Genomic DNA, 18,435 nt, shown 5'->3' on the forward strand with positions numbered 1-18,435 from the left:
ATTCTAGAAAGACGACTTCAACAAGTCGTTTGTCCGGTGTTTTACAGCTCACACAGCATCCCACAGACCTACTCTTACTTGATTCTTACAATCGGAGGAGCAGGGCAGGGAAGGCGTGAATTAATCTGCACTGAGGAAACAATCTTACAGTTAACTAAGGTAGTAAGTACCAGAGCTAGAACTCAACCTGAAACTCCTGACTCCAAACCCCAAGCTCTTACCACCCCATCATTTTTAGTTCAGATTAGGAGAGCATTGTTCAGAATAGCCAAAAAGTGCAAACAATCTTAATGTCCACAAACTGATGAGTGAATAAATACAACATGGTCTGTCTATACAATGGAACACTATCTCGCAACATGCTACCAACTTGGATGAATCTGAAAAACATTAGGTTAGGTGAAAGAAGTCAGACACAAAAGAACACTATTGTATGATTCCATGTATATAAAATGTCCAGACAAAACAAATATATTGAGACAGTAAACAGACTGGTGGTTGCCTGGGGTTGGGGGTGAGAACAAAAGTTGACTGCAGAGGGGATCTTTGTGGGGTTCTGGAAATGTTCTGAATTTACAACTTGATAAAGTTACTGAAAATAATCATTAAACTTTAGACTTTGAGTGAATTTTATGGAATATAAATTAATCTGAATAAATGGCTTTTAAAAAACAGGAGGCACTTGTCTCTCACTGGCAGGGGATGCCAAGTTTACAATCTCACTGAGGTAGCCCAGCTAAACAATGGAATCATCTGGCTCAGACGGGAGCACTTGGTTCTTGTGCTAGCAGCACATGATTTATTCGTTTTGCTCTGCTGATAAGACCATACAAGCAGATGACACAGCATTCATGGGCAGCGCCATGCTTGCCACCTTCACCGGCCTTACTGGCCCTCAACCCAGGCAAGGCAGCCTTTCTGCCAACCTCTGACATGTCATGCTGATTGTAATACGACTTTCCCATCTTTTATTATTATGGTTGCTGTTGTTATGGCTATCACAAAACACAGAGAAACATACAAACTGGAGAGCTAAGAATGAAGGTTTCCTGTTCTATTGAGGGCATGAAGTGGCAAGGAATCGTGTTACCAGTGGGTTGGGCTTTTGTAACACCCCTGAAAACTATCTCTGATTCCCTGGGGGCATCGAAGAAAGGGGAACAAGGAGAAGGGGGTGTGGCATTTGGAAATGAGGGCCAGGGGAAAATGAGACAAGGCAATCATTCAAAAGGCCATGAATCTCAAGAACACAGGAGAACTGTGGAGGTAAAAGTCAGTGAGGAACTGTGAGTCTGTGAAAAGACAGTGCCTTTGATTTTCTTGATAAAATTGCAAATGAAAAAGCTCAGGAGCCAGAGAGCGGCTCTCAAGCATAGAACTGTCCCATTGTTGGGTACGCCAAGTCCCCATATTCCTGTCCTTTCTCTCTGAATTTACCTTTCGAGCCAACCTTCATAGCAGGATGTCACCTTTTCTGCCCTTTAAGATACCACTTCCCTGCAGGACTGGTCATGAACCCGCGAGGGGAGCCATCCCAAGGGAAAGATCCATGTCTTGGGAGCTGGCCTGCCATCCACATCCTTCTTCCTGACACCACAGTGTAATATCAACAGATATTACAGAGGTAACAGATAACTAGCTGCTGAAATGAGCGGTTGCTTCAGACCTTCCGGGACGCCCCAAGGAAAATTTCCTTTATTAGAACTTCATATAATATATATCTGATGTGCTCTTGCTTTGCAAGTGCAATTCCATACTCATGATCTGCAGCTTAAACTGAAAGACCTGACTGATGAAGGTTAGCTACTCATTCCTCACTTTGGATTTTTTTTCTGGAAATCGGTTTTTTGCCTTCGACGGTTTTCCCATTATCAGCGTATCTGTCCATCTGCTTGCATGGGACTCATTTTTCCAGGTTCGAATTAGTTCAACAAACGAAAATTGGGCCTACGCTACATAAGGCAAGGCATCCGATGCTCTATTAAAAATTTCTTTCATCCCACCTGTCTTTCATTTCAGAACATTTTGAAATGACACACGAGTAAATCTCAATATGAGAAGGAGCTTGGACTTCTGACGCACAACCACAATACTCTCTTACTAGCCAGGTACACTCAAAGAGGTTTTTGGAACCTCGCAGAGCCTCAGAACCCATTTCCGCCCTTTGTAAAGTAGAAGTAATGGTATCTGTCTCCCCAAGGGCTGCCTTCCACGCGGCAAGCGGCAGCGACCCACAGGGATCCCACGGAGATCGCATTAGTGCGCACGACCGCCTGGCACCTTGTATGTCAAAGCATGTTGTGAACTGCCGATGTGATACAATGGCAAGATGTTATGTTATAAATAGCTCTAACAATTTTAAATTTGACTCATGCTCACTACCGTAAGCTGGCATCGCTTGGAGATTTGCTTGGCCGCCAGGCCTGAGAGCCGAGACTTCAGGAGGGTATTGCCAGTTGTCATCTGAACCCCGTGGCCTGTTTGGTTGTTGTGTGAGCTGGGCCTGACCTTTGCCTGACATCCCCCCGGGGAGCTCTCCGAGCCGCTCCCGGCAGACAGACAAGGAAGTCGGAAGCTCTACTTCCTTAGGGGTCATTTCACTAGCCCAGCAGCCTTGGGACGCACCCTCCGTAGGAAATGCTGAAAACCCAAACCCTTCTGTGTAAGTGTAAAATACGTTAGATCGAGTTCAGAAAGCAATCTTGCCCCTGTACATTGAAAGGGATTAGATAAGCCTTAAAAAGAGGGTGTGTGGAGGGGGCAGGGATAGAGGAGGGTAAAAGTGAGGAACAACTCGTTAGCCGTAAGTAGGTAGACACTTGACATTTGTTGAGAATAAGAGAATTTCCAGTTTCCCAATTTTGCAAATGACACTGTCAAATATGATTTCCATGTTTCCTCACCGGCAAATTGACAATTCAAGTAAGAAAGGTCTCCATGAAATGAGCAGGAGTGCCATCACGAGATATGAACACTTCTGTGGCCAGCTGGGCTCCTTCACTAGTTGGAGGCCACACTCAGAGGCAGACTGACCCTAAAGCAGGAGCTTCTGCGCCCCTGTGAGTATTGGGGTTCACAGGAGGAGTAGGGCATTGTGGGAGGCAGGGAGCCAAGAAGCCGGGTTACAATTAGGCAGCCCTTCTCTAGAAGCCTTTTTGGTGAACTGCTTCAAGAGACCTCAGAAGAAAGCAGCTCAAATCACCTAAGAGGTACCTAGTAGTTTGTCGTGATTCTATTATTGTTTTAAATACAGCTTGACTTTCATAACTAATTTTGTATTTATAATTGTGTATTATTATTCTTAAGGAGGGCCTTACCACTGGGTGATCTTCAGGCTCTGTAAGACTTGGATCCACTCCTGCCTATACAGTCATTCATCCGGTTTGTTGTTTCTAAACTACTTCTTGAACACCTAATAACTATGCTAGGCCTTGGGGACAGTGAAAGGGGCAGGCGTGGCGCCTTCCTTGGAGAAAATGCCTTTAGGGCAAAGACCGACTTGAAACAAGCCATCCTAAGTGGGATGCTGCGTGGGATGCAGTCTGTGGGAGCCGGGAAAACTAAACTGGCCTCTGGCATCAGGAGAAGCCTCTCCTTGGGAGACGTCGAGCCTGGCAGAAGAGGCGAAGGCGGTCCGGGCGCAGGGTGGAGCTCGGACAATGGCCCGGGGATGATGGAGTAGATGTGGTGAGTTCAGAAACCCAGTGTGAGAGCTGCGGGAAGTGACCCCAGCTGAGGATTGCGACGTCAGCAAGGCCTGGTCCTGGAGGGGCCAGAGGGTGAGGTAAAGACTCTGTCCCGAGCACAGTGGGAGCCATTCAAGGATTTTAAGCAGAGAATGACCCAAGGGGATTTGTGTTTTTAAAAAGTTACTCTGTTAAGAGTACACTTACCTTGATGAGCACTGAGTAAGGTACAGAATTACTGAATCACTATCTTGTACTAATAAAGTGACTGAAACTAACATAACACTGTATGTGAACTATACTGCAATTAAAAAGTTACTCTGTCTATACTGTGGAAAGGGGGAAATGTCAGTCTTCCAAGAAAATGAGGACAGCAGCTTAGACTCAAGTTCAGACCAAGGGGAATGGTCAGAAATGAAGCAGGAATTTAAGGGTGGTTTAAACTCCAGGAGTCCAGACCTTGTGATTGACTAAGCCCGGGTTGGCGAGAGAGGGGGCCAAAGGTAACACACGGCTCCAGCAACTATGGGGGCAAAGGGGGGGAGATGCCACTTTAAGAAGTGTGGAAGTCTGTGTGGGGAGTAGGGGAAGCAGAAAGAGGGAAATCAAGGTACTGGTTTGGGCAGGTTGAGTTTTAGGTGCCGGGGAGACACCCAGATGCAGATAAATCTTAGCTCAGTAAAACAACACGTCATTGTAAATCTGGACCTTTGGCGTCCTTTCACATCACTGAAACGAGTCATGAAATCTGGTCCGATTGCAGAATAAAACAGGGGACCCGGGGAAATGCGATTTCTATTAACGAGATTCATATAATGCATTCATTTCATTCTGTTACGTGGTTATAAATAGAAATGCCTACATATTTTGAAATACAAACAATTCCTGAAATGACCAAATTCTTCCTGAAATCTGGAGGTTACTAAAGAAAACACAGAGACAATCAGTAGGGCCTCACAACACTTCCAGACACGGAGAGCTGTAAGTACATCACCCACAAGCGAAGTGATCCATCTTCAGGCAGCGCGTCTCCGCCAGGCAGAGTGTTAGGCTGACTCGTCATGACTTCCAAGAGGAGGCAGGTCTCCCGACGGCCGCCTACAAACCCTATCTACACAAATACCAGATCTGCTGGCGGGGCGCGTGTGGCTGAGTTTTAAAGGTGTTGGTGAGTTTTGCTCCTTTTGAGTTTCCTTTAATATTAAGACACTTGCTGGGATTAACAGTGGCCTGTGGGCTAGGGGATATGGTCGAAGACTTCCATGTAACAGTAAATGATAATGAAGTCCCAAACTCCTTGACATGGCCTTTCAAGTAAAAAACATTCAACATCTATATGCATCTACCATGACGCTGATGGCTGTTAAAAAAAATAATAAAAAGAAAGGGCGCCTGGGAGGCTCATTTGGTTAAGCGTCTGCCTTTGGCTCAGGTCATGATCCCAGGGTTCTGGGATAGAGTCCCACATTGGGGCGTGGGGGTGCTCCTTGCTCAGCAAGGAGCTTGCTTTTCCCTCTGCCTGCTGCTCCCCCTCCTTGTGCGCTCTCTCTGTCTCTGACAAATAAATAAATAAATAAAATCGCTCTAAACAAGAAAAAAGAAGAAGTAAGGTTGGGGGCAAGATACCAAGGCATTCTGTTGGAAATAGTCCATGAGCCAGGGTCAGTTTCTGCCCATCTCCACCTCCTCCCCACCCCTATGCGGAAGAACGCCCCGGGGTTTGGGGGTTTGTTTTCATTTTTGCTTTCATACTCCTATGCGTTTGCTCAGAGGCTGCTGTCTCTGCCTGGAAAGCTCTTTATCAGCTTCTGCGCTTCTCCAGCTCCCCCCCACGTGGGCTGCATTGCTTTCCATCTGTACTCCCCGTCTCTCCTTCTGCCGGCACCTGGGCCGAGCTGTCACTGCACTGTGTTACCGTCAGCTGTCTGCCTCTCTCCCAGGAGTGTGAGCTCCTGAGGGCAGGGACCAGATCAATTTCTATTTTTCTGTTCGTAATCCTAGCTTCCAGCACAGTACCTGTCCACACAGCCAGTGCTTGGTAAATGGTTGTCGAATAAACAAACAGAGGACAGCATTTTCAAGAGGATACCGAAAGAGAAAAATGAGTGAAAGAGCAAACTCTATTTTCACTAAAAAGGAAATCGCTGATATAATGTGAAATCATGTGTATCTGATTGTGAATCAAGAACCATGAAAACAATTCTCCCCAAGATAGGTATGTTTTGAACAAAAGATGCTAATTGTCAAAAGCCTTCTATATTATTGACTCTAAAAGCAATTCAACCCCAAAACACAATGTAATCAAGTAAAACAAAAACAAAAACAAAAAAAACCTGAAATAGAAAATGCTGATGCCTGGAAGACATTTGATTGGATTTTTTTCCTCAAGGAAAAAGGGGTTTTTTCCTCAAAGTAGGCAAAGTTGCAAAGAAATCTAAATTATTCACCATACTTAAGTCTGGCCAGGCTCAGGTAGTCATGTTTAATTGCTCAGCAGAATTTCAACCAATGGATTTAAATTTTGTGGAGACTGCTTACAGGGGGGTCCAGTGAACTAAGCTCAGCCACAAATTATAATTATTATGGTAATCAGAGTGATTCGTAACATATATACTAGGATATCTAAGGCCATCGCTCTGAAGGTACTGTCCTTGAGAGGCCATACATTTTTTTTCCAGTGATGCTGTCACAGAGCAAAACTCTTCCAGATTCATTTCCAAAGTCATTCGTCAGCCATCCAAGATTTGAGAAAAGAAAGCCACATTAGACTACATTTATTCTGGGTTGTTCCAATGAGAAAACTAAACTATATGGGGTGATTTTTCAAGAGATCAGTTTCAACACTATAGAAAAAAAATTTTTTTTTTTAAATTATTTGAGCCATCCAAATAATGAAATGGAATTTTGCTAACATAGAATTTTCACTAGAAGTGTTCAAGGAAACCCTAGATGACCACTTATAGAGGTGATAGAAGATTAATGTATTTCCAAGTCCCTCTGAATGCTGAGAATCTGTGATTCCAGGAATATCTGAGTAATTACTTTATAGTCACACTAAATATATATTACACTCTGGCCAGCTGTGTGCTCGAATGTCACCGTATTACAGGGATCTTACCTACGTGAAGTACTACCCCCACAGGCTTCTTTCTTCCCTCTTACCCTGCTCTATTTCTCTCCATAGAGCTTCTGTCCGATATGTTTTGTTTTTATTTGTTTATTTATATATTGTTTCCCCCGACCAAACAATGTAGGGATGCCTGGGTAGGTCAGTGGGTTAAGCATCTGCCTTCAGCTCAGGTCAGGATCCCAGGGTCCTGGGATCGAGTCCCACATCAGGCTCCCTGCTCCACGGGGAGCCTGCTTCTCCCTCTGCCTGTTGCTCCCCCTGCTTGTGCTCTCTCTCTCTCTCTAACAAATAAATAAAATATTAAAAAAAAAAAAAAAAGAAGAAAGAGAAAAGAATGTAAGCCCCACGAAGGAAGGGATTCTGTTGGCTATCTTCCCTGCTCTAACCCCAGCACCTAAGTTGGAATCTGGCATAAAGTGTGTGTTTAATCGATTATCCAATAAAAATAGTATTAAAATGTTACAGAAAAATTACAAACATGAGAGAGAGAGGAAGAGGAAGGAAGGGAGAAAAAAACACAATTCCACTACTTTTTGATACTTAATTATATACTTCTAGTATTTTCTTCTTATCGCTCTGCTTTCAAAGAGGTTTTTATATAGTTGTAATCCTCATTCATCTTTTTACCTAAATGTTTTATACAGTTGAATAAATCTCATCTCATTCACCAAATTGGTTGTAGTGATTTGGTGTCATTTCCAAAAATCAAACCGATTTTCACATAAAAAAAGATGTGTGACCAGTAGTTACACAAAAGGCATATGCCACAGCCCAGCGAAAACCAACAAACTCATCATTTCTAATTTCATAATCATCTCTCTCATCAGTATCATTGAAAAGAGTCATAGTTATTTTTGGAGCAGAATATCATCATGAGTTAAGATCATAATAGCCAAAACATTCTTGCAAAAAAAAAAAAAAAAAAAAGAGTTGGAGGACTTAAACCTCCTGATTTCAACATGCACTACAGGGTTATAGCAATTAAGACAATGCAGTACTGGCATAAAAAATAGACATCTAAATCTATAGAACAGAAGTGACTCTCCTGAACCAAGCCCTTACATTTATGGCCAATTAACTTTTCACAAAGACACCAACACAATTCAATAGGGGAAAGTATAGTCTTTTCCCAAAGAGATGCTAAGCCAATCGGATATCTGTATGCAAAAAGATGAATTTAGACTCTTACGTTACACATACACAAATATAAGTTGAAATGGGTAGCTTAAATATGAACACCTAAAACTGTAGAACTCTCAGAAGGAAAACATAGGAATGATAATCTCTGCTCTTGGGTAAGGAAAAGATTTCTTAGCCGTAACACAAGAGCTCAAGCAGTAAATGAAAAAAAAAATTGAGAAATTGGACTTCATCAAAATTAAAAGCATTCACTCTTCAAAAGACACCAATAGGCAATTCACAGAATGGAAGAAAATACCTGCAAATCACATACTTGCTAAAGTCCAGAATATATTCTAGAACTCTTACAGGCCAATAATAAGAAGATGACTCCATTTAAAATGAATGTAAGATTCCTTCCAAAAAACATTTTATGAGTAGAAATAAACACATGAAATGATGGTCAACATCACTGGTTATGAGAGGAATGAAAATTAAAACTGCAGGGAGATCTATTTCACACCCACTAAAATGGCTATAACCAGAAAGACAAGCAGGAACAAATTAGGATGTGGAGAGACTGGAACTCACATCGTTGCTGATGGGAACGTAAGTGGGTGCAGCCATTTTGGAAAATAGTTTGGCAATTTCTTGAAAAGTTAAATGTAAATGTACCATATAACCCAGCAATTCCTGTTATGTATCTACCCAAGAGAAATGAAAACATATGGCTACACAAAGACTTGCGTGTAAATGTTCACAGTATTATCTATAACAACCCAAATCTGGAAACAACCCAAATAGTCACCAACTGCTGAATGTAATAAACGAAATATGGTCTATTATATATGTATTAAGAAGTGTGTATTTCTATGCATACGCATTTTAACAGCTCTTTATCTATCTGTATGCTAAAATGACCTATCGATGAAGTCCTGTAAACTATGTATTTTTCACACTCATAAGAATATGGACATATATATATATATAATTTCATGTTAGCATCTCTTCAGTTTTCAGCCCAGACACAAATCTGGGTTCAAATTCTAGTTCCCTTTTTAGCTCTGTGGCCGTGGGCTAGTTACTTAACCTCTCTGTGGCTGTAAGATCTGGAGGATAATATATACCTGACAGGACTGTGGGATTAAATGAGATAAAATATATAAACGGCTTGGCACTAAGAAGCCATACCCAGTATTATTATTCGTCTTTTTGGAGCTTTATTTGCAAGTCTAGTTGTTTCCTCGTCCTCTGGGTTGAGGAGAAGGAAGCCATGTCGTGCGGTGGAGAAAGCCACTTCTGTCCTTCTAGCTGTCTGACTTCAAAGTTTTCACGTAAACTCTCAGAGCCTCCGTTGCCAAAATCTGGAGAGGAGGATAATCATCTCTCAGGACTTGTTAGGATTAGAGCCTTGTAAACTGCAAACGACAATAAAGGTTCAAGGTGCTGTATTGGGATAGCCTTCTGTTGCCCTCAATGCCGCCCACGGTGTGTTTTTAGAAGAACCTGAATAACCACTCAGAGAGTGATGTGTACTCATTTCTCAACCTCTGAGATTATAATCAAAGCACCTTTTCACGGCCGTGGTGGTGTAGCGAGTCGTTCTCCACATCAATGTTACGTCCTGTTGCTTGAATCCGAAGTGAGAACTGTGCTACTCCCTATCTGAAACACTCCCCGCCTGCCCTCGTGAGCTATCAGGCTCAGCTAAATATGTCCCTGGCCAGCATGTTAATAATCCCCACTGGTTCTGAGACCTCCATCCACCACCGATGTGACATTCTTTGTGTTCAAATGTCTAGCTGACGTCTGCTGCTTAAAACAGCCCATGCTTTCACCCCCTCTCTGCATTGTCACGGCGCTGCCTCACACTCTTAAAAGGCCCCTCCTAGCTCCAGCTGCTGACCAGCCTGCCCACTTGCCTCCCTGCCTGCTTCTGGCCGCCTTGAATGCCCGGTTCTTCAAGCTCCTTGTGGGTCTGACAAAGCAGGGACCATGTCTACCTTTGGCTACAGGAGAGGACTTAGCAAATATGAATCCATCGATGAGGATGAACTTCTCGCTTCCCTGTCAGCTGAGGAGCTGAAGGAGCTAGAGAGGGAGTTGGAAGACATTGAACCTGATCACAGCCTTCCCGTGGGGCTCAGGCAAAAGAGTCTGACCGAGAAAACCCCCACGGGGACATTCAGCAGAGAGGCACTGATGGCCTATTGGGAAAAGGAGTCCCAAAAACTCTTGGAGAAGGAGAGGCTGGGGGAGAGTGGAAAGGTAGGCTCTCGGGTTTTTCCTTAGCTACTCCCACCCTCGGCCCCCCACCCCCAACACGGGAAACCTGTTTTCCCTAACTTTTCAGTCCGCTTCACTTGTCTTTTCTCATAACCCATTTGCACCTGCTACTGAACAATTCCTCAGGCCACCCAGTTGAGCATAAGATGTAAAATTCTTAGCTGGGATCCCTTGATTGACTTCAGTCAATCAAGATGGGATTTTCTAGAGGAAAATAATCCAGAAGCAAGGCATGGGTTTAGATATATTGCAAAACGTAAGTCTAATTTGAGCTGTGAGTTGCTAATGTGGCATAATATGTGACTATATGTATATACACATATATATAGCAGTTAAGTCAATGTATTTCCTTCTGTAAGGACAGAAGTGGGTACTCTGGTTGCTTTGACTGTGATGGTGGCTACAGTAAAAGTAATTCTTTTTTTCCAACACCAAGAAGTGAGCAGAGGTGGAAAGTCCGTGGGACTGAGAGCCAGGGGGCCATATTTCGAGTTCCTGTGCTGTCCCTAAGTTTTAGACCTTGAACAGATAGTCATCTCGGCAGGGCTCTCTTTTCCATCTGGCTATTGAGGAAGTTGAATCCAGGGTTTCTTCTGTAAATCAGGAACCACTTTGAGATTTTGTTAAGTTACAGACCTTCTCCTTAAGCTAACGCACGTGTGCTGGTGCATACATACGCAAACTTTACGTGGAATTTCAAAATAATATCACACATCCTGAAACCCACCTGAGGACCCAGGTTAAGCATGCCTGTGTAGATGACCCCTAAGATTCCTTCCTACTTTATAATGGTGATCCTGAGACCTGGAAATGTTCTTCTATTAGAGCTCATGTGTTGTTAAGCTTTTGTTTTCTGCCCAGTAACCAGTTACTTTGAATTTTAAGTTACTTTAAGTTACTTTGAATTTGCATAGTAAGTCATTAACAGAAGAAAGTTCAAAAGACCATGCCCTGGGAAAATAGTAATGGCAATAACAATGTTAATGCAGTATAATAAAGTCCTGAATTTGTGGGAGAACACAGGTCAGGAGCAACAGTTTAAAACCTCTGGGCTCCACTAGTATCATCTAAAATCAAAATGGCCTGAAGCCAATGGCAAGACTTCCACAGTACTAATCTAGGCGCTGTTAGATGATCTTGATGAGAGGGTGTGTGGGCCACATTTATAGCAAGATACGTGTGAGCCTTGCTCATGTCAATCATCGCGGGAAGGGCCACTGGGATCAGGCCAGGGTCTGCCAAGGCCACGGTGGCTGCCTGCAAGGAGGGGCGGAAGGAGGAGGTGAGGCCAGAGTTGGGCTGGTCAATTCCTCCACAACCATGAAACCATGATTTTTAGGGGGCTTTTTTTCTTTTTTTTTCCTCTGATGTGAGAATGTGTGTCAAAAATCTGATAAAATATATAAAATATAACATTTTTATTATTGCCCTTAAAGAATTTCCTTGATAAAAAGATGAAAATTGCCACAGAATATCCAGGACAGACAGCCATCAGAGCAGTAACCCAACAAAGGCATTTTCATGTCAGTGTCCTGAGATCAGTAGGAAACCAAGGGCAAAGCCTGTTGTCAGCTACGATGGAACCCATCCTGAGCCTGCCAAAGGTTTTGCTGATCCCTGCCAGTGGCTTATCAGCTCAGTTAGAGAGGCTGCGTGTTGGTGAACTTTGATTCCTTTCCCGGTAGTCAGCTTTTCTCCCACTACACTTCCCCCAGCTGGCGGGCTGTCTCTGTAGTCACAAGGAGTGCTGAGCAGAAGCCTAAGGGTAGAGGGTGTAAACCCATTCCCAGCCCAGGACAAAGCTCTAGGCGGTGGGCGGGTGGGTGGAGGTGGGAGTGGCCGTGTAAGGGAAGGGCGGTACAGAATGGACCAGGAGGAGGAATTGGGGGGCTGGCTTATCAGCTATCGGCTCTCTAAAGGCTTATGAAACTCATGTTCAGTGCCTGTTGAATGACAGCCTCTGCCCACTTGGGTCCACACATATTCTGCTGCCTTAAGCTCCAAGGAGCCTTGGAGACCAGAGGGTCTACAGCTCCCCTAACTTAAGTATCTGCTGGGTGTCAGGCTAGGTGCCAGTAAGTTCACTCACATTATGTCATGGACTTCTCACCTTCTGCACATGAGAACCGAGACCAGGAGAGGTTAAGAAATTCAGTTGAAGTGAATAGCTTATAAGGAGAGCCAGACATTCAAACCAAGGTCTGTTGGTGCCAAGACCACCATTCTCAAAATGTGGGTGCCCAACCCCTCAGCATCACCTGGGAATTTCTCAGAAGCTCATTCTAGGGCTCCCCCAGACCTCCTGAGAGTGGGGCCCAGCATTCTGCGGGCTCACAAGCCCCCAGGTGATCATGACACACACTACAGTTGAACGCCGTAGTTTCTCTGAGACGTCTCAGAGCTTTACTGACTTGACTAAAGTCATCTAGCTTTTTAGGGGTAGACCCAAAACCAGAACCAAAAACCAAGTGTCTTGCCTCCTTGTTTGTGTAATGATGCCAGGGAGGTGATCGGGAGACATGGTTGGTCCTTCTTGTTGCCTTATTTATTCCCCAAGAGTGCCAACATTTGCCTTCTCTAGACTCACCCCTCAGGCCTCACCCCATCCCCACCTTCCCACCCCCATTTGCACAAGGATCAAGGTTAACTCCAGAGTGGTGGCAGAGAGCAGACCTGGAACTGCAGAGTCAGTCCAAATGCCAGAGAATACAGGAAGGAGGCAACCATTGTTTTGTCGCATCCTCTTACCTCGCTCTCCAGACCCTTTTCTCCCTTCTGGTGTCCTTCTCCTAGATGTCCCCCACCTAGGGCAGCTAACCCTCTCAGATCGTCTGGGACTATCTAGGCTTAAGAACTGGAAATCCTGCGTCCTGGGAAACCCCTCAGCCCCAGGTGAGCTGGGAGAGTCACCCACCTAGGCCGGGCCCGGTCCTGATCCTCAGTGGCTGGTAGCCAGTGGGTTTAGATCCATTCAGGCAACAAATCTTTATTGAGCCCCTACTACATGTTAAGCACTGTGCTAGGTGAACAAACCAGATGTGATCCCTGTCCTCACCCAGCTGACAGTGTTTTGGGAAAAATGACAAACAAGTAATTAAAATAGGTACTTTACTGGGGGCACTATGCTGCCATATATGGCAAGGATAATATGAGGGAATAATATGAGGAGGTGTTAAAGAGGGCTTCCTGGAAGAAGTGTCACGTAGATGTCACAGGACGACTCATTGCTGAATAACAGTTTCAAGTATTGTCCTCAGACACGTTTTGAGGGGAAAACATCTCTTGAAGATAGAGCCTAAAAGTCTTTTAAAAACCAAAGGGGATAAAATATAATGGTGGCATGAAAGGCAATATACCTTAGATTTTAAGACAGATCCCTTTCCTCCAACTACTGAAACAGCTAAAACTTCACACAAACACGCATGCACGTACACGCACCGCCAACGCACACTCAGCATCCCCCTTCCTCCCGCGCCTAAAGAAGGGAGTAAATAAAGACCAGACAACCATCCCAGGAGTGGCTGACCCGTTCCCCAGGCCATCACTTGGTGCCTGCCACTCCAAACAAGTGGATAACTGGAGGCTATTTTGTGGTAGCAACTGGGCAAACAAACCTGGAGACAGGCAGTGCTTTCCAAAGCTCATTCCACATGCCTCAGGCAGCAGGAGCCCTGGGGGGTAAAAAAAAAAAAAGGTTGCCAACGTAGAGGGGATAACCAAGGCTTTGGGGATGAGGGAGGGATTGGGGCTTTACAGGAGACAAAAGAAAGGACTAAAAAGATTGCACTCGGGGAACCTGGACTCTGTCAGCAATTCCCAGAATTTATTTTTTATTAGAAAAGATTGTAAGAAGAAAGAAAGATGGGGTCACTCAGCTTCTTAGTATGAAGTCTCGTAAACAGGAAAGACAAAGATAGACTTGAGGTTGTGTTTGCCTGAAAGTCTTTCATAACTGATACATGGTAAATAACTTAAGACCATCAGGCGGGGGCAATGGCTTGCTTCAAGATTTTCTACTGTCGTCTGCTGTTTCACATTATGGCTAGAATCTAGTTAGTGCCAGGGGCGATTAGCTTTCTCACCCCGTGTCTTCTGCAGTCCGTCTCATTTAACCCCGCACTAGCGTGAGATTTCAAGTTGATGTGCAGCAAAGGGTGACCTGAATGTTTTTCTGCGGAGCTAGGTTTTGACCTGCTGCTGCCCTGAGAGCAGCTCTGCCGCTTCGGCTTCTCTTCCTCACAGCAGGCAGGGTCGTCAGCCGGTCTCAGGTGGTGTGGGGTCTCGGAGACCCTCTGCCGGGCTCTACGCCAGAGTAGATGAATGCTGGAGACTCGAAGGCCACCCTGCCTCTGCCTACACGTACACGAGCAGGGGCACAGAGCACCTGGCAGCTGTCGCAGCTGCTAGCGGAGGCCAATTTGAGGAAGAATTCTGAACGTTAAAAATGGGAATCCATTAACACATTGTATGTTTTTGTTGTCATTTTTAAATTTGAGATGGCAAAATAAGAAAGGATAGCGAGCGGAGTGACTCCAGAAGGGAGAATTCAATTTGCTAGATTCTAAGTAGACAAGGAGTCAAGTAGTTCAGAACAAGTAGTTAAGAGAATGAAAAATGTACCAGGGGTTTTCCAAAGCTGAAGTTCCAACTTATTTGTTCAAATTGGCAAAATGATAGTAAATTTAATAAATAGAATTCTGGATATTTATTCTGCAGAAAACAAAAGAAATGTTTGTTTAGGGGCGCCTGGGTGGCACAGCGGTTAAGCGTCTGCCTTCGGCTCAGGGCGTGATCCCGGCGTTCTGGGATCGAGCCCCACATCGGGCTCCTCCGCTATGAGCCTGCTTCTTCCTCTCCCACTCCCCCTGCTTGTGTTCCCTCTCTCGCTGGCTGTCTCTATCTCTGTCAAATAAATAAATAAATAAATAAATAAATAAATAAATGTTTGTTTAAAAAAAACTGTTGAAAGTGATGCAATGAAATGTTAACCCTGGTTATCCCAACTAGAGAGGTCAAAAGCAAGAGATGAACTTTTTCCTTACATGCTTTTGTATTGTTTGCCATGTGTTACTTCCCTTTTTTATTTACTGAGATATAATTGACACATAACATTGTTTTGGTTTTAGATATACAACATAATGATTTCATACATTGCAAAAACCATGTGTGACTTTTGTAAATTAAAAACAAAATGTGCTTAAAAATACCAACTTAGGGGCGCCTGGGTGGCACAGCGGTTAAGCGTCTGCCTTCGGCTCAGGGCGTGATCCCGGCGTTATGGGATCGAGCCCCACATCAGGCTCCTCCGCTATGAGCCTGCTTCTTCCTCTCCCACTCCCCCTGCTTGTGTTCCCTCTCTCACTGGCTCTCTATCTCTGTCTAATAAATAAATAAAATCTTTAAAAAAAAAAATACCAACTTAATGATCATCTCGTGCTCTTCAGGTCGCTGAAGAAGACAAAGAAGAGAGTGAGGAAGAGCTTATCTTCACTGAAACTAACAGTGAGGTTTCTGAGGAGGTGTATACAGAAGAGGAGGAGGACGACGACGACGAAGAGGAGGAGGAGGAAGAGGAGGAAGAGGAAGGAACAACTGAAAAGGAGAAAGGTATTAATGGAACTGTAAATTATAATAGCATCGATTCTGATAACTCAAAGCCAAAGACATTTAAAAGTCAAATAGAAAACATAAATTTGACCAATGGCCACAGTGGAAGGAACACGGAGTCACCGGCTGCCATTCACCCTTGCGGAAACCCTACGGTGATCGAGGATGCCTTGGAAAAGATTAGGAACAACGACCCCGACACCACAGAGGTCAACTTGAACAACATCGAGAACATCACGTCGCAGACCCTCGCCCGCTTCGCTGAGGCCCTCAAGGGCAACACGGTGGTGAAGACCTTCAGTCTGGCCAACACGCGCGCGGACGACAGTGCGGCCATGGCCATTGCGGAAATGCTCAAAGTCAACGAGCACATCACCAGCATCAACGTGGAGTCCAACTTTATCACGGGCAAGGGCATCCTGGCCATCATGAGAGCTCTGCAGCACAACACGGTGCTCACCGAGCTGCGCTTCCACAACCAGAGGCACATCATGGGCAGCCAGGTGGAGATGGAGATCGTTAAGCTGCTCCGCGAGAACACCACGCTGCTGAGGTTGGGCTACCATTTTGAGCTCCCAGGACCAAGAATGAGCATGACAAGCCTCTTGACAAGAAATATGGATAAACAGAGGCAGAAGCGGATGCAGGAGCAAAAACAACAAGAGGGCTATGACGGAGGAGCCAATCTTAGGACCAAAGTCTGGCAAAGAGGAACACCTGGCTCCTCACCTTACGCATCTCCCAGGCACTCTCCCTGGTCATCCCCCAAACTCCCCAAGAAAGTCCAAACTGTGAGGAGCCGCCCTCCATCTCCTGTGGCTCCACCCCCTCCTCCTCCTCCACCACCACCCCCGCCGCTTCCCCCGCAAAGGCTGCCACCTCCTCCTCCGCCACCGCCTCCTCCCCTCCCAGAGAAAAAACTAATCACCCGAAACATCGCAGAAGTCATCAAACAACAGGAGAGTGCCCAGCGGGCATTACAAAATGGACAGAAAAAGAAAAAAGGGAAAAAGGTTAAGAAACAACCAAACAATATCCTAAAGGAAATTAAAAATTCCCTGAGGTCAGTGCAAGAAAAGAAAATGGAAGACAGTTCCCGGCCTTCTACCCCACTGAGATCAGCTCATGATAATCTCATGGAAGCTATTCGCGGAAGCAGCATAAAACAGCTAAGGCGGGTAAGTAACCCAAGAGCAGATTTGGGGCATGGATGTAGCGAGTGACTGAGCCTCCATTGCACGATGGTGCCGAAGTCACCTCTAAAAATGTTTATTAATGTTTAAGATATTTTAGTATGCAAGAGCAAGCCTCCAAATTTGGAACACCAGGAGCAGGTCACCAGGGAGCACATTTCCATTTGAGAAGTGTGCCTGGACCACCTTCTTAGCATCTCAGTTCTGGAAGGACCAGGACTATTTTAAGACACTCCAACATTTAAAAATTCTGATTCCCTTAATAATAAGAAAACCGGGGAATATAATTTACATTCCAAAAAAGATTCATCACTTGTCAACATTTTTGTCACAGAATTGCTAGTGGTTTACCACCTCATTTATCCACAAAATTTGAATACTGAATAGCACACAGCAATGATCAATCTATATCTGAGTTTGTCTCAGAGACTACGGCTAGAGACGTACCCTACAGATATTTTTCACTTTATCATTTGTGTTGTTTTATTGAAAGAAAATTCCCTATTTTTGTAGGTGGAAGTTCCAGAAGCCCTTCGATAGAAACATGATCTTTAGAAGCGGATGCAGAACCACTCAGTGGTATTAAGTAAGGCGCATTGTGAGATGTTTCTACAGTAACTTCTTCAATTCGAAATGTTTCCTGACTTTAAAAATAGCCTCACCCATTAATTCCAAAAAAAAATTTTAAGAAACAATCGGCATGTTTCTTCTGTAAATATGAAAATAAACTACTTTTTTTTTTTATGTTATGAGCTTTGTATGGGCAAGAAGCAGGTTATTTAAAGATGCTCTTATATGAATGTGTTGATAACTCTGAGCTGTAATGAGTTAATGAAATGTGCTGTTATTTTTGTAATCTCAATAAATTTGGATTGAAGTTTTTTGGTTTTTTTTTTAATAAAAACCAATTTGTGTGTGTGTGTGAGTTGATATATCTGTCAGGTATGTATGTAACATTGCCAAATATTAAAAATATGACATTCTCACCCAAAAAGGGTTTGGGTCTTTAGCACTTTCCTTTCTCTGTTTTCTCATGTCCAAGAAAATTTGATCAGAGCTCTTTCTAAAAAGTCTGAAATCAAAAAAATTTTTTTCTAAATTTTAAAAAAGATTTTATTTATTTGAGAGAGAGAGAGTAGAGCAGTGGGGAGGGGCAGAGGCAGAAGGAGAAGCAGACCCTCTGCTGAGCAAGGAGTCCAATGCGGGACTCCATCCCAGGACCCTGGGATCATGACCTGAGCCAAAGGCAGCCGCTCAACCAACTGAGCCACCAGGTGCCCTGAAATCAAACATTTTCTTAAAAGTCTTCTTGGTAGTGAGATAAAAGCTCTAGAGAAGACCCCAAAGTGGCCGTTATCATAGTGTGTGCATTGACCTTAGACCCAGGATGTCATCTGACACTCCTACATTTCCA

At 44.2% G+C, this 18,435-nt stretch overlaps 1 protein-coding gene and 1 long non-coding RNA gene across 3 annotated transcripts; both read left to right on the forward strand.

The window, feature by feature from the left end:
• The first annotated feature begins 2,486 nt into the window (after positions 1–2,486).
• On the forward strand, positions 2,487–3,964 carry LOC130542104 (uncharacterized). The gene is made up of 3 exons (XR_008956413.1): positions 2,487–2,662; positions 2,924–3,209; positions 3,307–3,964. It is a non-coding gene; the product is annotated as an uncharacterized LOC130542104 (long non-coding RNA).
• Positions 3,965–4,731: 767 nt separating this feature from the next.
• LMOD2 (leiomodin 2) lies at positions 4,732–17,902 on the forward strand. Of its 2 annotated transcripts, XM_057304467.1 has the most exons (3): positions 4,732–10,203; positions 15,666–17,006; positions 17,535–17,902. In XM_057304467.1, exons 1-3 carry the CDS (start codon positions 9,931–9,933, stop codon positions 17,559–17,561), a joined length of 1,641 nt encoding a protein of 546 aa, XP_057160450.1. In that variant the 5' UTR covers positions 4,732–9,930; the 3' UTR covers positions 17,562–17,902. The 2 variants fall into 2 exon arrangements, with proteins under 2 accessions (XP_057160450.1, XP_057160449.1); XM_057304466.1 differs by having other exon boundaries at positions 15,666–17,902.
• The last annotated feature ends 533 nt before the right edge of the window (positions 17,903–18,435 follow it).

Source organism: Ursus arctos, unplaced genomic scaffold (assembly GCF_023065955.2).
Source record: "Ursus arctos isolate Adak ecotype North America unplaced genomic scaffold, UrsArc2.0 scaffold_3, whole genome shotgun sequence".
In the NCBI taxonomy this organism is placed as follows: Eukaryota; Metazoa; Chordata; class Mammalia; order Carnivora; family Ursidae; genus Ursus; species Ursus arctos.

Bases quoted from the DNA above. Each gene is read 5' to 3' on its own strand.
- LMOD2 (XM_057304466.1), top strand. From the start codon at position 9,931: ATGTCTACCTTTGGCTACAGGAGAGGACTTAGCAAATATGAATCCATC. The intron at 10,204-15,665 runs GTAGGCTCTCGG...CGTGCTCTTCAG, and splicing joins GGCTGGGGGAGAGTGGAAAG to GTCGCTGAAGAAGACAAAGA.